Source organism: Pleurodeles waltl, chromosome 3_1, assembly GCF_031143425.1.
Source record: "Pleurodeles waltl isolate 20211129_DDA chromosome 3_1, aPleWal1.hap1.20221129, whole genome shotgun sequence".
NCBI lineage: Eukaryota > Metazoa > Chordata > Amphibia > Caudata > Salamandridae > Pleurodeles > Pleurodeles waltl.
Window position 1 is genome coordinate 1031581406 of NC_090440.1, and position 15554 is coordinate 1031596959.

The following is a 15554-nucleotide window of genomic DNA, read 5'->3' on the forward strand; positions in this document are numbered from 1 at the left end:
TCCTGCCACTCTTCCAGGTAGGAGGAGAGTGTTGGTACTGAGTAATCATTCATGGTGTATTCCTGCTAGGCTCTCGTGTTGCAGGAGTCAACAACCACAGAGAAGACAGCTTAGGTAATGCCTCCATTCAACTCACAAGTGGGAGATTCCCCTTAACGTTCTCATTTCTGTCTTTGAGGTCTGGAGATGGCCAGCCATCTATAACATTTCCACTCATGTGAACATGTATAACAAGGCCACCACCTGCTTGGGCAAGCGAAGACGTCCCTAGGGGACAACCTGATGTAAGACTAAAGAGGTGCACTACTTTATGTATTTCCTCTATCTTATGTTCCTGAGTCCTACAAAACATAGGGACATCATTGAGCCCTCAGCCAAAATGCTTCCAGATTGGTTCCATCACGTTCACTTCCCAGACCACCCTCATCTTCCGAAGAAATACACTTGCATCTCCAGAGGAAGAAGCCCTGGCGAACGGAGGGAGGAAGGGTGCATGTCTGTATCCTGCCAATCTATCCTTCACTCACTGTGGCAATCCTGAACATATCAGAAATTTCTCCACCAAAGCTGAATACGAGAGTAAACAGCTATGAATATTTTAGGATTTACCATAACACAGTCCACTCACTCGTGGTGGATGATGGTTTAACCTTCTTGAGGCATCGGTTGAATCAGACATGAAAGCAAGCACCCGTAAGACCAATTAATGAGCAATCAGCATGTACAAAAACAGATCTGGAGAACCACCAGTGAGCTTGTTAAAAGTCGCTTGACAGACATGAGGCACTATTTCATTCTGGTCAGGCTGCACAAGGTCTCCTATGAACTCAGCCTTGGTCTAGTGAAACCTGTGTACAACATATTTGAACTCACAACCTCCTACGAAATAGAGCTTCTCTCCAGGAAGACGTCCTTTCTGGTGCCCATAACTTAAGCGAGGTGGAGCTGTAGGTTGTATGTCGTACACAGGATCCATTGGTACACTGTGATCCAGAGTCTTACTTCATCCTTGACCTTGAGGTAATGAACGATTTTTAGAACAACGACATTTTCCCCTACCTTCTTTGCATGCCCACATACCTTTGTGGCTTTGGAGATGCTGAACATCTTGGATGTTAGGAGTGTCTTGCGTTTTTATTTTGATAGAACCTGCATTCAGTTTAGCTACTCTTTGTCAATCTTGCTACCAATTATGCTGGTTGTGTGGCTATTAAGGGAAGGATTGCTGATGTGATTGTGATCGCCTATGCTCCTTTATGTGTAGCATTGGTCCTCCATTTAGTGCCATAGCACACTCCTCCAAAGCTAAGGTGGCTATGGCACCATTCTGTGAGACATAGATAAGGTAGCTACATGGGCAACAGCAAATGCATCATGCAGGCACTGTGCTCTGAAGCAGTGGTTCTTAACTTCTGATCTGAAAATCCCCTGGGTCCATGAGGCCTACCTAGGTGGAGGTAGGGGGGGTGTTATGAAAATTAATAAAGTATATATAAATAAGCAAAATTAAACATGTGAGAACGTTTTCTATATTTGACTGTCAAACAAAATGTTTCAATAATCTGAGCATTTTTTGGTGTATATTTGTTTTGTATTGTTGTGTATAATTTTGGAGGTTCACATCATAGAAATTGCATAGGCCGGGGGTCCTTGGCTTTCAATAATTGCTCAGGCGATGCTCCGATTCCAGTAATGATTCAGTGGTGCCCCCTGAAGTGAAAAGGTTACGAACCATTGCCCTATTGGCTTTCGTCCAGAGCAATGCATTATTTGGCCATGAGGTTTTCCATAACCAGTTCATCTAGACTGCTGATCCATTTAGCTTTCTACTCCGTATTCTAGGCTCACTTCTGTGTAATGTATCCACGAGTTGAGAATGGGAAAGAGCCAGGATGTAGGAACAGGAAATGTTACCTTCAGTTTGCCTCATTTACTCCTGGACCATTGTCGTTTCCCAAATCACCACCGCCCCTCCGACACCATGACATCCACAGATTGGTTTAGAAGGGCACTAGCAGGTACCTGCATGGCGCTGAGCACACAACCCTCTGATTAACAGCGTTGGGAATATTTTCTATTTAAGTGGTGCGGTACGACAAGCTGATAATTAGAAAGAACCTTCTTACCGAAAGTAGCAGTCACGCTATAAAAGTAACTTGATCCTAATCCCTTGAATGTTACTCTTTTTATCACCCTCCTCCACGAAACATAAAGCAGGCTCAGGGAGATACATTTCATTACCAAAGATGTGGCACAAAAGCAAGAATGCTTTTTTCTACTCGTGTGACTAAAACATGCTTTTTTATTTTAGTCAATTGAGGAACTAGAAAAAGCAATGTTGAATGGACAAAAGCTTCAAGGTCCACAAGCTTCGGCAGAAGTCTATAAAATTCTAAAACAGAAAAACCTGTCTGAAAAGTAAGTAGTATTTCGCTTTGTAACTTTTGAATGATTTACTGTCTATAATTTGTATTTTTAACCGTTTGTCTTGTGAATGTTCCCTATTTTAAATGAGTGATGAGGACGAGCATGAAAGTTGTCGGTTTTAATTGGCACCCTGTTGTGTTGCCAGATGTGCTAAGATCTTGTAGCAAATCAGTTGTTTTGTGCACACCGATTGGTTTGTGATCAGATCGTCATTTTGCACTGCCTCTGATGCACTACTCAGTTGCAACTCAAAATATCCTTTTGCAAGTGATTACAGAAAGACCAGCTTCTTTAACGAGTATAAGGCAGGAGCACTTTTGCGACCCATGCAAATACAGAGGAACAGCAGACCTCCATCGCTAAAGCAACAGGGACTGCTGCAAAAGGAAAAGTAGTGCAACAGGTATTGGGGAAAGCTTGTGGCGGTCATCTGACCGCCATGTGCTCGTGCAAAGCCAATATCCATCTCTCACAAGGTGGAAGGTGTCCCAGCCCACTTTGCAAATCCCTCTCTTTCAGGACTCTGTAACTGATCAATAGTTTGTGACTGTAATTGGTGCTGCCACCCATTGATACATTACATTCCGACTTGCACAGGAGAAGGGTATATACATCCTCATTTTCAAGTCAACATGAGTTAAAACATTTATGTTCCATGTTGGAAAGTTATTTCTGAATCACAATGTGTCTTTAGTATATTGTAACAGCCTGTTTTACAGTTGCAAAGCCAGTGATTTTGTGAATTGTAGGTTTTTCAACCGCAAACCACTTTTATATTCCAGGCCCTTGATTTCTCAAGTAAGACATACCAGAAAAAGGCACATCATGAGGTAGAAGGAGCTGCAGATATTCATAGTATCCCACGTGCCGTTTAACATGATGCAGAATCACTATTCTCTGTGCCTCCTGACAAACGTCCTGAGCCACATAGCACGTCACATATCTTAGTCACAACATGGCACAAATATTTGTCCGAGAGATGATCATGGAAAGCTTTATGTTCGATGGCATCTGTCGCTGTAGATACGCATGTTTTGCAATAGCTCGCCATCTGGTGTTGGGCCGGAGTGTTACAAGTTGTTTTTCTTCGAAGAAGTCTTTCGAGTCACGGGACCGAGTGACTCCTCCTTTTGTCTCCATTGCGCAAGGGCGTCGACTCCATCTTCGATTGTTTTTTTTCCGCCATCGGGTTCGGACGTGTTCCTGTCGCTCCGAGTTTCGGAACGGAAAATTAGCTAATTTCGGAAGATTTTCGTCGGTATTGTTGCGTTCGGGATCGGCGTACTTAGATTCCACACCGCATCGAAGATCGAAGAGCTCCGGTGCCCTTCGGGGTAGTTTTTCGATCCCCCGTCGGGGCCTGGTCGGCCCGACCGCGTGCTGAAGAACGCCGATGGAACGGACCCCGTTCCGTTTCTGCCCCAAATGCCACAATAAATACCCCTATACAGACCAACACTTGGTCTGTAACCTGTGCCTGTCACCTGAGCACAGTGAAGACACCTCTGAGGCCTGTCGTGCGTTCCGGTCCCGAAAGACACTCCGAGACCGTCGAGCCAGAAGACTTCAGATGGCGTCCGCGCCGACAGCCCACCGAGAGTTCGAGGAGCAGGAAGAGGAAGGTACCTTCTCGATCCAAGAATCGGACTCCGAAGGATTCGACGATACACAAACCGTGAGTAAGACGTCGAAAACCACACAGAGAAAGATTTACAAGGCCCAGGGGACGCCACTGCCATCAGGCCATGGCTCCACCCATAAATTCGGTGACCGACCGTCGGCACCGAAAAAGGCCCAAACAGTGCCGAGGTCGTCCGACTCCGGTCGAGACACCGGCACGCAGCCTTCTCGGGACCGAGAAAATGCTGGAGACAAGCCTCGACACCGAGATGCCGGTGTGGACACGGCTCGACGCCGAGACAGCGGCATCGAAGAAGTTCGACGCCGAGAGGTTTCGGCCCCGAAAAAGAAAAAAGTCACCTCGGAGCCGAAAAAACACGCAGACAGGGTTTCGATGCCGAAACAAACTGCAAGCGACCCAGCTTCAGGCTCTTATACAGAAGAGCACTCGCTAACCTCCCAAATGCAAAAGCATAGGTTTGAGGAAGAGCTACAAGCAACTGATGTGGACCATACGCAAAAGCGTATCTTCATACAGCAGGGGACAGGAAAAATAAGCACCCTTCCCCCCATTAGAAGAAAGAGAAGGTTGGAGTTCCAAACTGAACAGACACCACAACCAAAAGTGGTGAAAAGAGTTACCCCACCACCCTCTCCTCCGCCCGTGATTAACGTCTCACCAGCACGAACTCCATCACTCTCCCCAGCTCACACCACCATAAGCCAGGGTGACCAAGATCAAGACGCATGGGACCTATACGACGCCCCAGTGTCAGATAACAGTCCGGAGGCATACCCTACGAAGCCATCTCCACCAGAAGACAGCACCGCGTATTCTCAAGTGGTGGCTAGAGCAGCACAATTTCACAACGTAAGCCTCCACTCAGAACAGGTCGAGGATGATTTTTTATTCAACACACTCTCCTCCACCCACAGCTCATACCAAAGCCTGCCTATGCTCCCTGGTATGCTCCGGCACGCGAAAGAAATCTTTAAGGAGCCGGTCAAAAGTAGGGCAATCACACCAAGGGTGGAAAAAAAGTATAAGGCGCCTCCTACAGACCCGGTTTTCATCACTACACAGCTGCCACCAGACTCTGTCGTTGTAGGAGCAGCTAGGAAAAGGGCCAACTCTCACACATCTGGAGATGCACCACCCCCAGATAAAGAAAGCCGCAAGTTCGATGCAGCTGGTAAAAGAGTCGCAGCACAAGCTGCAAACCAGTGGCGCATCGCAAACTCCCAGGCACTACTTGCGCGCTATGACAGAGCCCACTGGGACGAGATGCAACATCTCATTGAACATCTGCCCAAGGACTTACAAAATAGGGCAAAACAAGTGGTTGAGGAGGGACAGACCATTTCCAACAACCAAATCCGCTCCTCCATGGACGCTGCAGATACAGCTGCACGGACAATTAATACATCTGTAACTATCAGAAGGCATGCATGGCTCCGAACGTCTGGATTTAAACCAGAGATTCAACAAGCAGTTCTCAATATGCCTTTTAATGAAAAAGAACTGTTCGGTCCAGAAGTGGACACAGCGATTGAGAAACTCAAAAAAGATACGGACACTGCCAAAGCCATGGGCGCACTCTACTCCCCGCAGAGCAGAGGGAATTACAGCACATTCCGTAAAACACCCTTTCGAGGGGGGTTTCGGGGTCAGAGCACACAAGCCAGCACCTCACAAGCAACACCGTCCAGTTACCAGGGACAGTATAGAGGAGGTTTTCGGGAACAATATAGAGGAGGGCAATTCCCTAGAAATAGAGGAAGATTTCAGAGCCCCAAAACCCCTACTACTAAACAGTGACTCACATGTCACTCACCCCCTCCACACAACACCAGTGGGGGGAAGAATAAGTCATTATTACAAAGCATGGGAGGAGATCACTACAGACACTTGGGTTCTAGCAATTATCCAACATGGTTATTGCATAGAATTTCTACAATTCCCTCCAAACATACCACCAAAAGCACAAAATTTGACAACACACCATTCCAATCTCCTGGAGATAGAAGTGCAGGCACTATTGCAAAAGAATGCAATCGAATTAGTGCCAAACACACAAATAAACACAGGAGTTTACTCACTGTACTTTCTGATACCAAAGAAGGACAAAACGCTGAGGCCAATCCTAGACCTCAGAGTAGTGAACACTTTCATCAAATCAGACCACTTTCACATGGTCACACTACAAGAAGTATTGCCATTGCTAAAACTACACGACTACATGGCAACTTTAGACCTCAAGGATGCTTATTTCCATATACCAATACACCCATCGCACAGGAAATACCTAAGGTTTGTATTCAAAGGAATACATTACCAATTCAAGGTACTGCCTTTCGGATTAACAACCGCACCAAGAGTCTTTACCAAATGCCTAGCGGTAGTCGCTGCACACATAAGAAGGCAGCAAATACATGTGTTCCCATATCTAGACGACTGGCTAATCAAGGCCCATTCGTTAATACAGTGCTCAAATCACACAAATCATATCATACAAACCCTCTTCAAACTAGGGTTCACCGTCAATTTCACAAAATCCAAAATTCTGCTGCGCAAGGTACAACAATACCTGGGAGCCATAATAGACACATCAAAAGGAGTAGCCACTCCAAGTCCACAAAGAATTCGAAATTTCAACACCATCATACAACGCATGTATCCAACACAAAGGATACACGCAAAGATGGTACTACAACTCCTAGGCATGATGTCTTCATGCATAGCCATTGTCCCAAACGCAAGACTGCACATGAGGCCCTTACAACAGTGCCTAGCATCACAATGGTCACAAGCACAGGGTCACCTTCTAGATCTGGTGTTAATAGACCGCCAAACTTACCTCTCGCTTCTGTGGTGGAACAACATAAATTTAAACAAAGGGCGGCCTTTCCAAGACCCAGTGCCACAATACGTAATAACAACAGATGCTTCCATGACAGGGTGGGGAGCACACCTCGATCAACACAGCATACAAGGACAATGGAACGTACATCAAACAAAACTGCATATAAATCACCTAGAACTTCTAGCAGTTTTTCAAGCACTAAAAGCTTTCCAACCAATAATAGTTCACAAATACATTCTCGTCAAAACAGACAACATGACAACAATGTATTATCTAAACAAGCAGGGGGGGACGCACTCCACGCAGTTAAGCCTGCTAGCACAAAAGATTTGGCGTTGGGCAATTCACAACCAAATTCGCCTAATAGCACAATTTATACCAGGGATCCAAAATCAACTCGCAGACAATCTCTCTCGAGATCACCAACAGGTCCACGAATGGGAAATTCACCCCCAAATTCTGAACACTTATTTCAAACTCTGGGGAACACCTCAGATAGACTTGTTTGCGACAAGGGAGAACGCAAAATGCCAAAACTTCGCATCCAGATACCCACACGAACAATCCCAAGGCAATGCCCTATGGATGAACTGGTCAGGGATATTTGCTTACGCTTTTCCTCCTCTCCCTCTCCTTCCTTACCTGGTAAACAAACTCAGTCAAAACAAACTCAAACTCATATTGATAGCACCAACTTGGGCAAGGCAACCCTGGTACACAACGCTGCTAGACCTATCAGTAGTACCCTGCATCAAATTGCCCAACAGGCCAGATCTGTTGACACAGCACAACCAAAAGATCAGACACCCAGATCCAGCATCGCTGAATCTAGCAATCTGGCTCCTGAAATCCTAGAATTCGGGCACTTACAACTTACCCAAGAATGTATGGAAGTCATAAAACAAGCCAGAAGGCCATCCACCAGGCACTGCTATGCAAGTAAATGGAAGAGGTTTGTTTGCTACTGCCATATTAATCAAATACAACCATTACACACAACTCCAGAACATGTAGTGGGTTACTTGCTTCACTTACAAAAATCTAACCTGGCTTTCTCTTCCATTAAAATACACCTTGCAGCAATATCTGCATACCTGCAGACTACCTATTCAACTTCCCTATATAAGATACCAGTCATTAAGGCATTCATGGAGGGCCTTAGGAGAATTATACCACCAAGAACACCACCTGTTCCTTCATGGAACCTAAATGTTGTCCTAACTAGACTTATGGGTCCACCTTTTGAACCCATGCACTCCTGCGACATACAGTTCCTAACCTGGAAGGTGGCATTTCTCATCGCCATTACTTCCCTAAGAAGAGTAAGCGAGATTCAGGCGTTTACAATACAGGAACCTTTTATACAACTACACAAGAATAAGGTCGTCCTAAGGACCAATCCTAAATTTTTGCCAAAGGTTATTTCACCGTTCCATCTAAATCAAACAGTGGAACTTCCAGTGTTCTTTCCACAGCCAGATACCGTAGCTGAAAGGGCACTACATACATTAGATGTCAAAAGAGCATTGATGTATTACATTGACAGAACAAAAAACATCAGAAAGACTAAACAACTATTTATTGCATTTCAAAAACCTCATGCAGGAAACCCAATATCAAAACAAGGTATAGCCAGATGGATAGTTAAATGCATCCAAATCTGCTACCTTAAAGCTAAACGACAGCTGCCCATTACACCAAGGGCACACTCAACCAGAAAGAAAGGTGCTACCATGGCCTTTCTAGGAAACATCCCAATGCAAGAAATATGTAAGGCAGCCACATGGTCTACGCCTCACACATTCACCAAGCACTACTGTGTAGACGTGTTATCCGCACAACAAGCCACAGTAGGTCAAGCCGTATTAAGAACATTATTTCAAACTACTTCCACTCCTACAGGCTGATCCACCGCTTTTGGGGAGATAACTGCTTACTAGTTTATGCAAAACATGCGTATCTACAGCGACAGATGCCATCGAACTGAAAATGTCACTTACCCAGTGTACATCTGTTCGTGGCATCAGTCGCAGTAGATTCGCATGTGCCCACCCGCCTCCCCGGGAGCCTGTAGCAGTTTGGAAGTTACCTTCAATTATTTATATATGTATCATCTCAACCTTAAATAGGTGCATACTTAGTCACTCCATTGCATGGGCACTATTACTACAATTCAACTCCTACCTCACCCTCTGCGGGGAAAAACAATCGAAGATGGAGTCGACGCCCATGCGCAATGGAGACAAAAGGAGGAGTCACTCGGTCCCGTGACTCGAAAGACTTCTTCGAAGAAAAACAACTTGTAACACTCCGGCCCAACACCAGATGGCGAGCTATTGCAAAACATGCTAATCTACTGCGACTGATGCCACGAACAGATGTACACTGGGTAAGTGACATTTTCATTCAGCATCACAAAAAATATAACAATTCCAAAACATGTGTAGTTTAGAATAGGTGTTGGAAGACAATACAGCTCGTTTGCCACCTTTATTCTTAATCATCCGTGTCATTCTCTTCTGTATCTCAAAGCATCTTTTTGGTCGAAGCCTACTGCCTGGTTTGCTAATGAATTCTTGTTAGCATTCTGAAAGCTTGCTTGGATATGAGTTTTGCCCATGGCTTTGTGGCTTGTAACTTATAATTTTGCTTGATTTCTATTTGCTGGCTCTATTTTCTTTAGGCTGTCCAGCTTGAGTTTGTTCATCCTTTGAAGCAATATCTGTTATTATATCCTTCCAAGTACTCATTTCCTGTAAACAGGCCTTTAAATCCTGTTATTATCTTGTCACATTTGCTGTGCATTCAGAGACAGAGGTCAAATATCAGGCTCAATCTTCAGATGGTGCTTAGTGTTTACTTTTCATTCTCTTACTTCAAAGTGAGATAATTCGTGACAATCCTGCTGGGTACCCATGTGAGAGGAGAGGATGTAAAATGTTATTTTTACACATTTATTACTAGCACACAACGAAAATGAACTCTGCTTTTTTCAGAATATATCAGAATTAGAACAGTACAGATGACACACTTTTTTGTAATTCTGAACTGTGGTGGAAACAAATATTTGAATATGATCAAACCTCATCAATACACTAGGTGATGGCATTTCCACACATTATTGTTTGTAGGCAGTTAAAAATATATGCCTGTTTAGGTGTAATGTTCATTTAATTTGAAAACGTGTTGTCTGTAATGGCAGTGCACTATCAGAACTCGCATACTTCACACTACACCACAACAATCTGCTCTATACCCTTCCACTCTACGCCACCCCACTCTACACCCCTCAACAATAAGACACTCTACAACACACCAAACCACTCCATTCTACCCCACTCTACCTCAGTCTACACCAGTTCAGTCTAACCCACTCCACTCAACCTGCCTCACTCAAATCTACCCCCATTCTACTCTACCCCACTCCGCTTTACCCAACTCCACTCTAATAAAATCCACCCCAATCTAACCCACTCAAATCCACCCCACTCCATTCTACCAGTCTATGCCACTCCAATCTACCCCAATATAAAAACACTCTAATCCATCCTAATGTACCCCACGTCAATCTACCACTATCTACCCCACATCCACCAAATCTGCTCCAATTCACTCTACACTAATCCACTTCAGCACTCCAGCCTACCTCAGTCTGTCCCACTCTACTCCAATCTGAGTCTACCTTGATCCACCCCACTACATCACAGTCCACCCCAATCTACCCCACTTCAACCTATCCCGCCCTATTCCAATCTAACCCACTCCACTCTGCCCCAGTCTACCACACTCCAGTCTATCCATATCCACTGTACCCAATCTACCCCACTCTACTCAGTTCTTCCCCAATGCATTTACCCTAGTTTACCCTCATTCTACCCCAATGCACACTACTTCACCCCACTCCAATCTACCCCAATCCAATCCACTATGATCCAATCTACCCCACTCCACTACAGTTTACCCCAGTCTACCACACTCCAATCTACCTCACTGCACCCCAATCTATCCGTCTCCTTCACTTCACCATAACCTACACCACTCCACTGTACCACAATCCACTCAATCTAACCCAATCTACTCCACTCAATCTAACCCAATCTATCCCACTCAATCTAACCCAATCTATCCCACCCAATCTAACCCACTCCACACCAATCTACCCCACTCCACTCAACCCCATTCTATTGCACTACACTGAGATCTACCCCACTCCTCTGTACCCCATTCCACTCCATTCTACCCTAAGTCACCCCTCTCCAGTCTACCCAATTGACCCTGCTCAACTCCAGTCAACCAAACTCCATTCCAATTTACCCCATTCCACTACATTCTACCCTAATCCAGCCCTCTCTAGTCTATCCCAATGCACCCCACTTCACTCTGTTCTACTCTCATTCTGATCTATGCCACTACAATCTAACCCACTACACTCACCTACCCCACTTCACTCAGTCTACATGAATCTACCCCACTTCACTCCACTCTAACCTACCCCCCCTCCACTACTATCTACCACAACCTACCACATTCCACACCTCTCCAATCTATCCCAATTCAGCCACCTCCATTCTACACCAGTGTACCCCAATCTAACCCATTCCAACCCAATTTACCCCACTCCAATCTCCACTCTATTCCTCTCCGGTCTTCCCCAGTCCACTCCACCCAGTCTACCCCTATACACACCACTCCAGTTTGACACAATCTACTCCACTCCAATCTACCTGATTCTAGACCAATCCAATCTACCCAATCACTCTACCACAGTCTACCCCACTCTACCCATCTAGCCCACTCCATCCATTTACCGAACTCCACTCCACACATCTACCCCACTCCACTCCAGTCTACCGCATTCTACCCTACTCCATCTGCTACACCCAATCCATCCCATTCCAGTCTAGCCCACCGCATGCAATGTACGCCACTCCACTCCACCCCAATCTACACCAGTTCACTCCAATCTTCCTTACTACACTGCACTCAAATCTACCACACTCCACTGTACTCCAAACTACCACACCCCTCCAACCTAACCTACCACACTCCACTCCAATCTACACCACTCCAATCTACCCCAGCCGGCCATACCCCACTCCAGTCTACCCCACCCCACTCAACTACACTCCAGTCTACCCTTCTCCATTCCAGTCTACCCCATTCCACTTCACCCCAGTCTACACCACTTCACTCAATCTAATCCAGTCTAACCCACCCCTCTCCAATCTACCTCACATCACCCTAATTTACCATACTACACTGAAACGTACCCCCACACCACTCCAATCTACCCCACTCCACTCCACTCCAATTTACTGCCTCCACTCCAATGTACCCCCACTCCATTCTGGCCTACCCCAACCAACCCCACTGCAGTTTACCTAATTACACCTAAACTATCCACTCCACCCAATCTACACCACTCCAGTCTACTACACTCGGTTCCAATTTATCTCTCTCCACTCTTATCCACCCCACTCTAATCCACCATAGTCTACCCTACACCAATGCACCACAATCTACCCCACTCCAAGCTACCACAATCCACTACAATCCAATCTTCCATGCTCCACTATCATCTGCCCCACTCCAATCTACCCGTCAATCCGAATCAACTCAATCAAACCACTCTAATCCAATCCTCCACCCTCTACACCACCCAGATCTACTCTACTCCAATCTTCCCTACCCCACTCTACCCTACCCCATTCTACCCCAATCAACTCTACTCCACTGAATCTAACCCAATCCCTCCCAACCCACTCTACATCAATTGACAGCACTACTCTTGAATTACCCCCCTTACTCCAATCTACCTCAATCTAATCCGATCTACCCCACTCCACTCTGATCTACCCTACTTCATTCCAATTTACCTCAATCCACCCCACTCCAGTCTATCCCAATCCACTTCAGTCTACCCCACTGTGCTCCAAATTACCCCCACTCCACTCTTCCTGCCTTCACTCCAATCTACCTCACTCCACTCCAATCTGCTCCACTCCAGTCTGCCTCACTCCACCCAGCTCCACTGTACTCCAGTGTACCATACTCCGATCTACTCTCTTCCATTCTACTCCACTCCATTCTACCACGCTCTACTGAACTCTACCCCCACTCCACTCTATCCCACTCCACTCAAATCTACCCAAACTACCCCCACTACACTCCAATCTGCCCCACTCCAGTCTAATCTTCCTCAATTCACTGCACTCAAATTTACCCCATGCTACCCCAATTTACACATCTACCATACTCCACTCTACCCCACCCCACTCTTTCCCACTTCACTGCACTCAAACCCTACCCCCATTCCACTACAGTCTACCATACTCCACCCCACCCCACCCCACCCCACTCCACTCCACTCCACTCCAATCTATACCCCTCCATCTCTCTCCAAACTACCCCGCCAACTATAGCCCACTCCAATCTACCCCACCTCACTCCACTCTATCCCACCTCCACTCTACCCCAACCCCACTCCATCCTTATAAAATCTACTCCAACTTATTCCACTGATATCTACCCCAGTCAACCCCACCCACCCAACTCCATGCCACTTACTTTTAATCATGCTGACCAGCAGCCACGCTTCTGTACAACATGGCTAGAACACATTGCCAAAGTCAAAAGCTCTTGCAGAGGTGAGACCTATTGCCTTTGCCAATGCTTGTTGTTCTACCGTATCTTCTTTTTTGTCACTTTTTCTCTTGTTATTTCTCCTGGTGCAGCTGTCTATTGGTTGTTCTCGTTTGTACATTTGCTGAGATAGGCCACAATTTGTTGCTGGTTTATTTTCAGCAGGGAAGAGCTTACCTTCCACAAAGGAAAAAGCTGCAAGGGTAGGAAGGTGAAGAGCACTGAAGCCAGCCAAAGGTGTCATAATAATTAAAACTTTTGATCCCTACATTTAGTCAGACATTCCTCCATCTCACTTGCATAATATCTTCTTCTCTCTTCCTGTGACAAAAGATCTTGAAGCCTCGCACGGAATCTTTGTGTGTGCTTAGAAAGCAGCCAATGGGCTTAGCTGTGCAAACCCAACACATTCCTCCAGTACTTCTAGTTTCTACAACAAAGACCACATCACTTCCTGATATGAACTAGTTTCACTATGGTAAAACAAAATGTAAGCGTCTCTCAGAACTCAGCATTATAGAGGAAGAGAAGGAACTAAAAATAGTCGCTATAATGTGGACGCTTTAGATGACAAATAGTAGTTTTTATAGTTGGAAAGTTTTCAACAAAATGCAGCCATGCTGCTCACAGTAGGTGAGTCTGCATAAGATATCCCAACAGCAGTTAGACAGATGATTAACTACTGCATAGATCATCCCACTGCATTGCATCTGCATGGACCCTTGCTTCTATATTTTACGCTTCCCTCACCTCCCCAGCAACATCTACCTTCCAGAACTTACAAATGTTATATGATCCAGCTAAATGTACATAGTCTGAGAATGTTCTGTATAGTGGGGTAACTTGCTGTGTGAAAGGGAGAGGGCAGAAATGTTCCATATTTACAATAATGTGGAGCATACCTGCTCTCTCCTTTCGTTGGCACACTGTGTTGCCTAGCATCAACGCAGGTACCCTTCCACCATAGTGCAAGGATTCCTATATACATATATTTATATGGTACTGAGCTCTTTAGTGCCCACTAGATGCTGGTGGGGTGAATAAGACCCTCACCTGTAGAAGATATGATTTCACACCCAGATGTCTGCCTTCACTGTCATGACCTGGAATGTCAGTGACATACATGATAGCTTAAGAAGAGACCCAGTCTTCCTCTTTCACAAGGCGCCATGCACTGACAGTGTTGCTCCTTCAAGAGACCCATCTCATGGCACCCGAGCACTCTTTCCTTAGCTCACTACGTGTACTATTGGCTATTTGCTGTGTACTCTTGAGGCACTAGAAGGGCAGCAATTCTTCTCCACATGTCTCTTCCCTTTGATCTGTGTTGGACCTCTTCTGACGCACTGGGGATGTATGTGGCTTTTGAGGGCTCGCTACAGGGTACTGACTATAACTTGCTGAGCGTGTTACCTTTCCTAACCTTGAGGCCTTGAGGAGGCTCATTTTAGGGCTCCTTTTGCATTAATGTGTTGCTGCTTCACGCCCCTGACATCCTCTGTGTAGGAAAGTGCCCTCTTTTTTGCATGGTTACCCCCACTTTTTGCCTATCATCAGTATGCTTAGACTGTTTTCACTGGGATCTTGCTAACCAGGACCCCAGTGATTGTGCTCTCTCCCTCCAAATTTGGTTACCTTGGACCTTTGTGCGCTCCACAATTGGCATACTGGTGTCCCCTTATACGTCCTTGGGACACCAGGGGTCCCCCATGGGCTGCAACACTTATTATGCCACCCCTGGGAGCCCTTGCAAAATGTGTCTGCAGGCCTGCCATTGCAGCCTGCTTAAAAAGGTGCATGCACCCTTTCACCACAGGTCACTGTAAGTCACCCCTATGGTAGGCCTTCCAGCCCAAAGGGCAGGGTGCAGGTCCCTGTGTGTGAGGGCACCCCTGCACGAGCAGAGGTGCCCCTGTAAACTCCAACTCCATTGCAATGGCCTTTGTAAGAGCGGGGAAGCCATTGTACCTGTGTCCAGCTACATAATGGAAACTCCAAACC

The 15554-nt window shown here is 45.9% G+C and overlaps 1 protein-coding gene across 1 annotated transcript in view; it reads left to right on the top strand.

The window, feature by feature from the left end:
* Positions 1-15554, top strand: part of LOC138284945 (glycerol-3-phosphate dehydrogenase 1-like protein) — a 169839-nt gene that overhangs the window by 123765 nt on the left and 30520 nt on the right. Inside the window, exon 7 of the mRNA XM_069224293.1 lies at positions 2312-2418. Coding sequence (XP_069080394.1) covers positions 2312-2418 — 107 coding nt within the window. The remainder of the gene's footprint in view (positions 1-2311; positions 2419-15554) is intronic.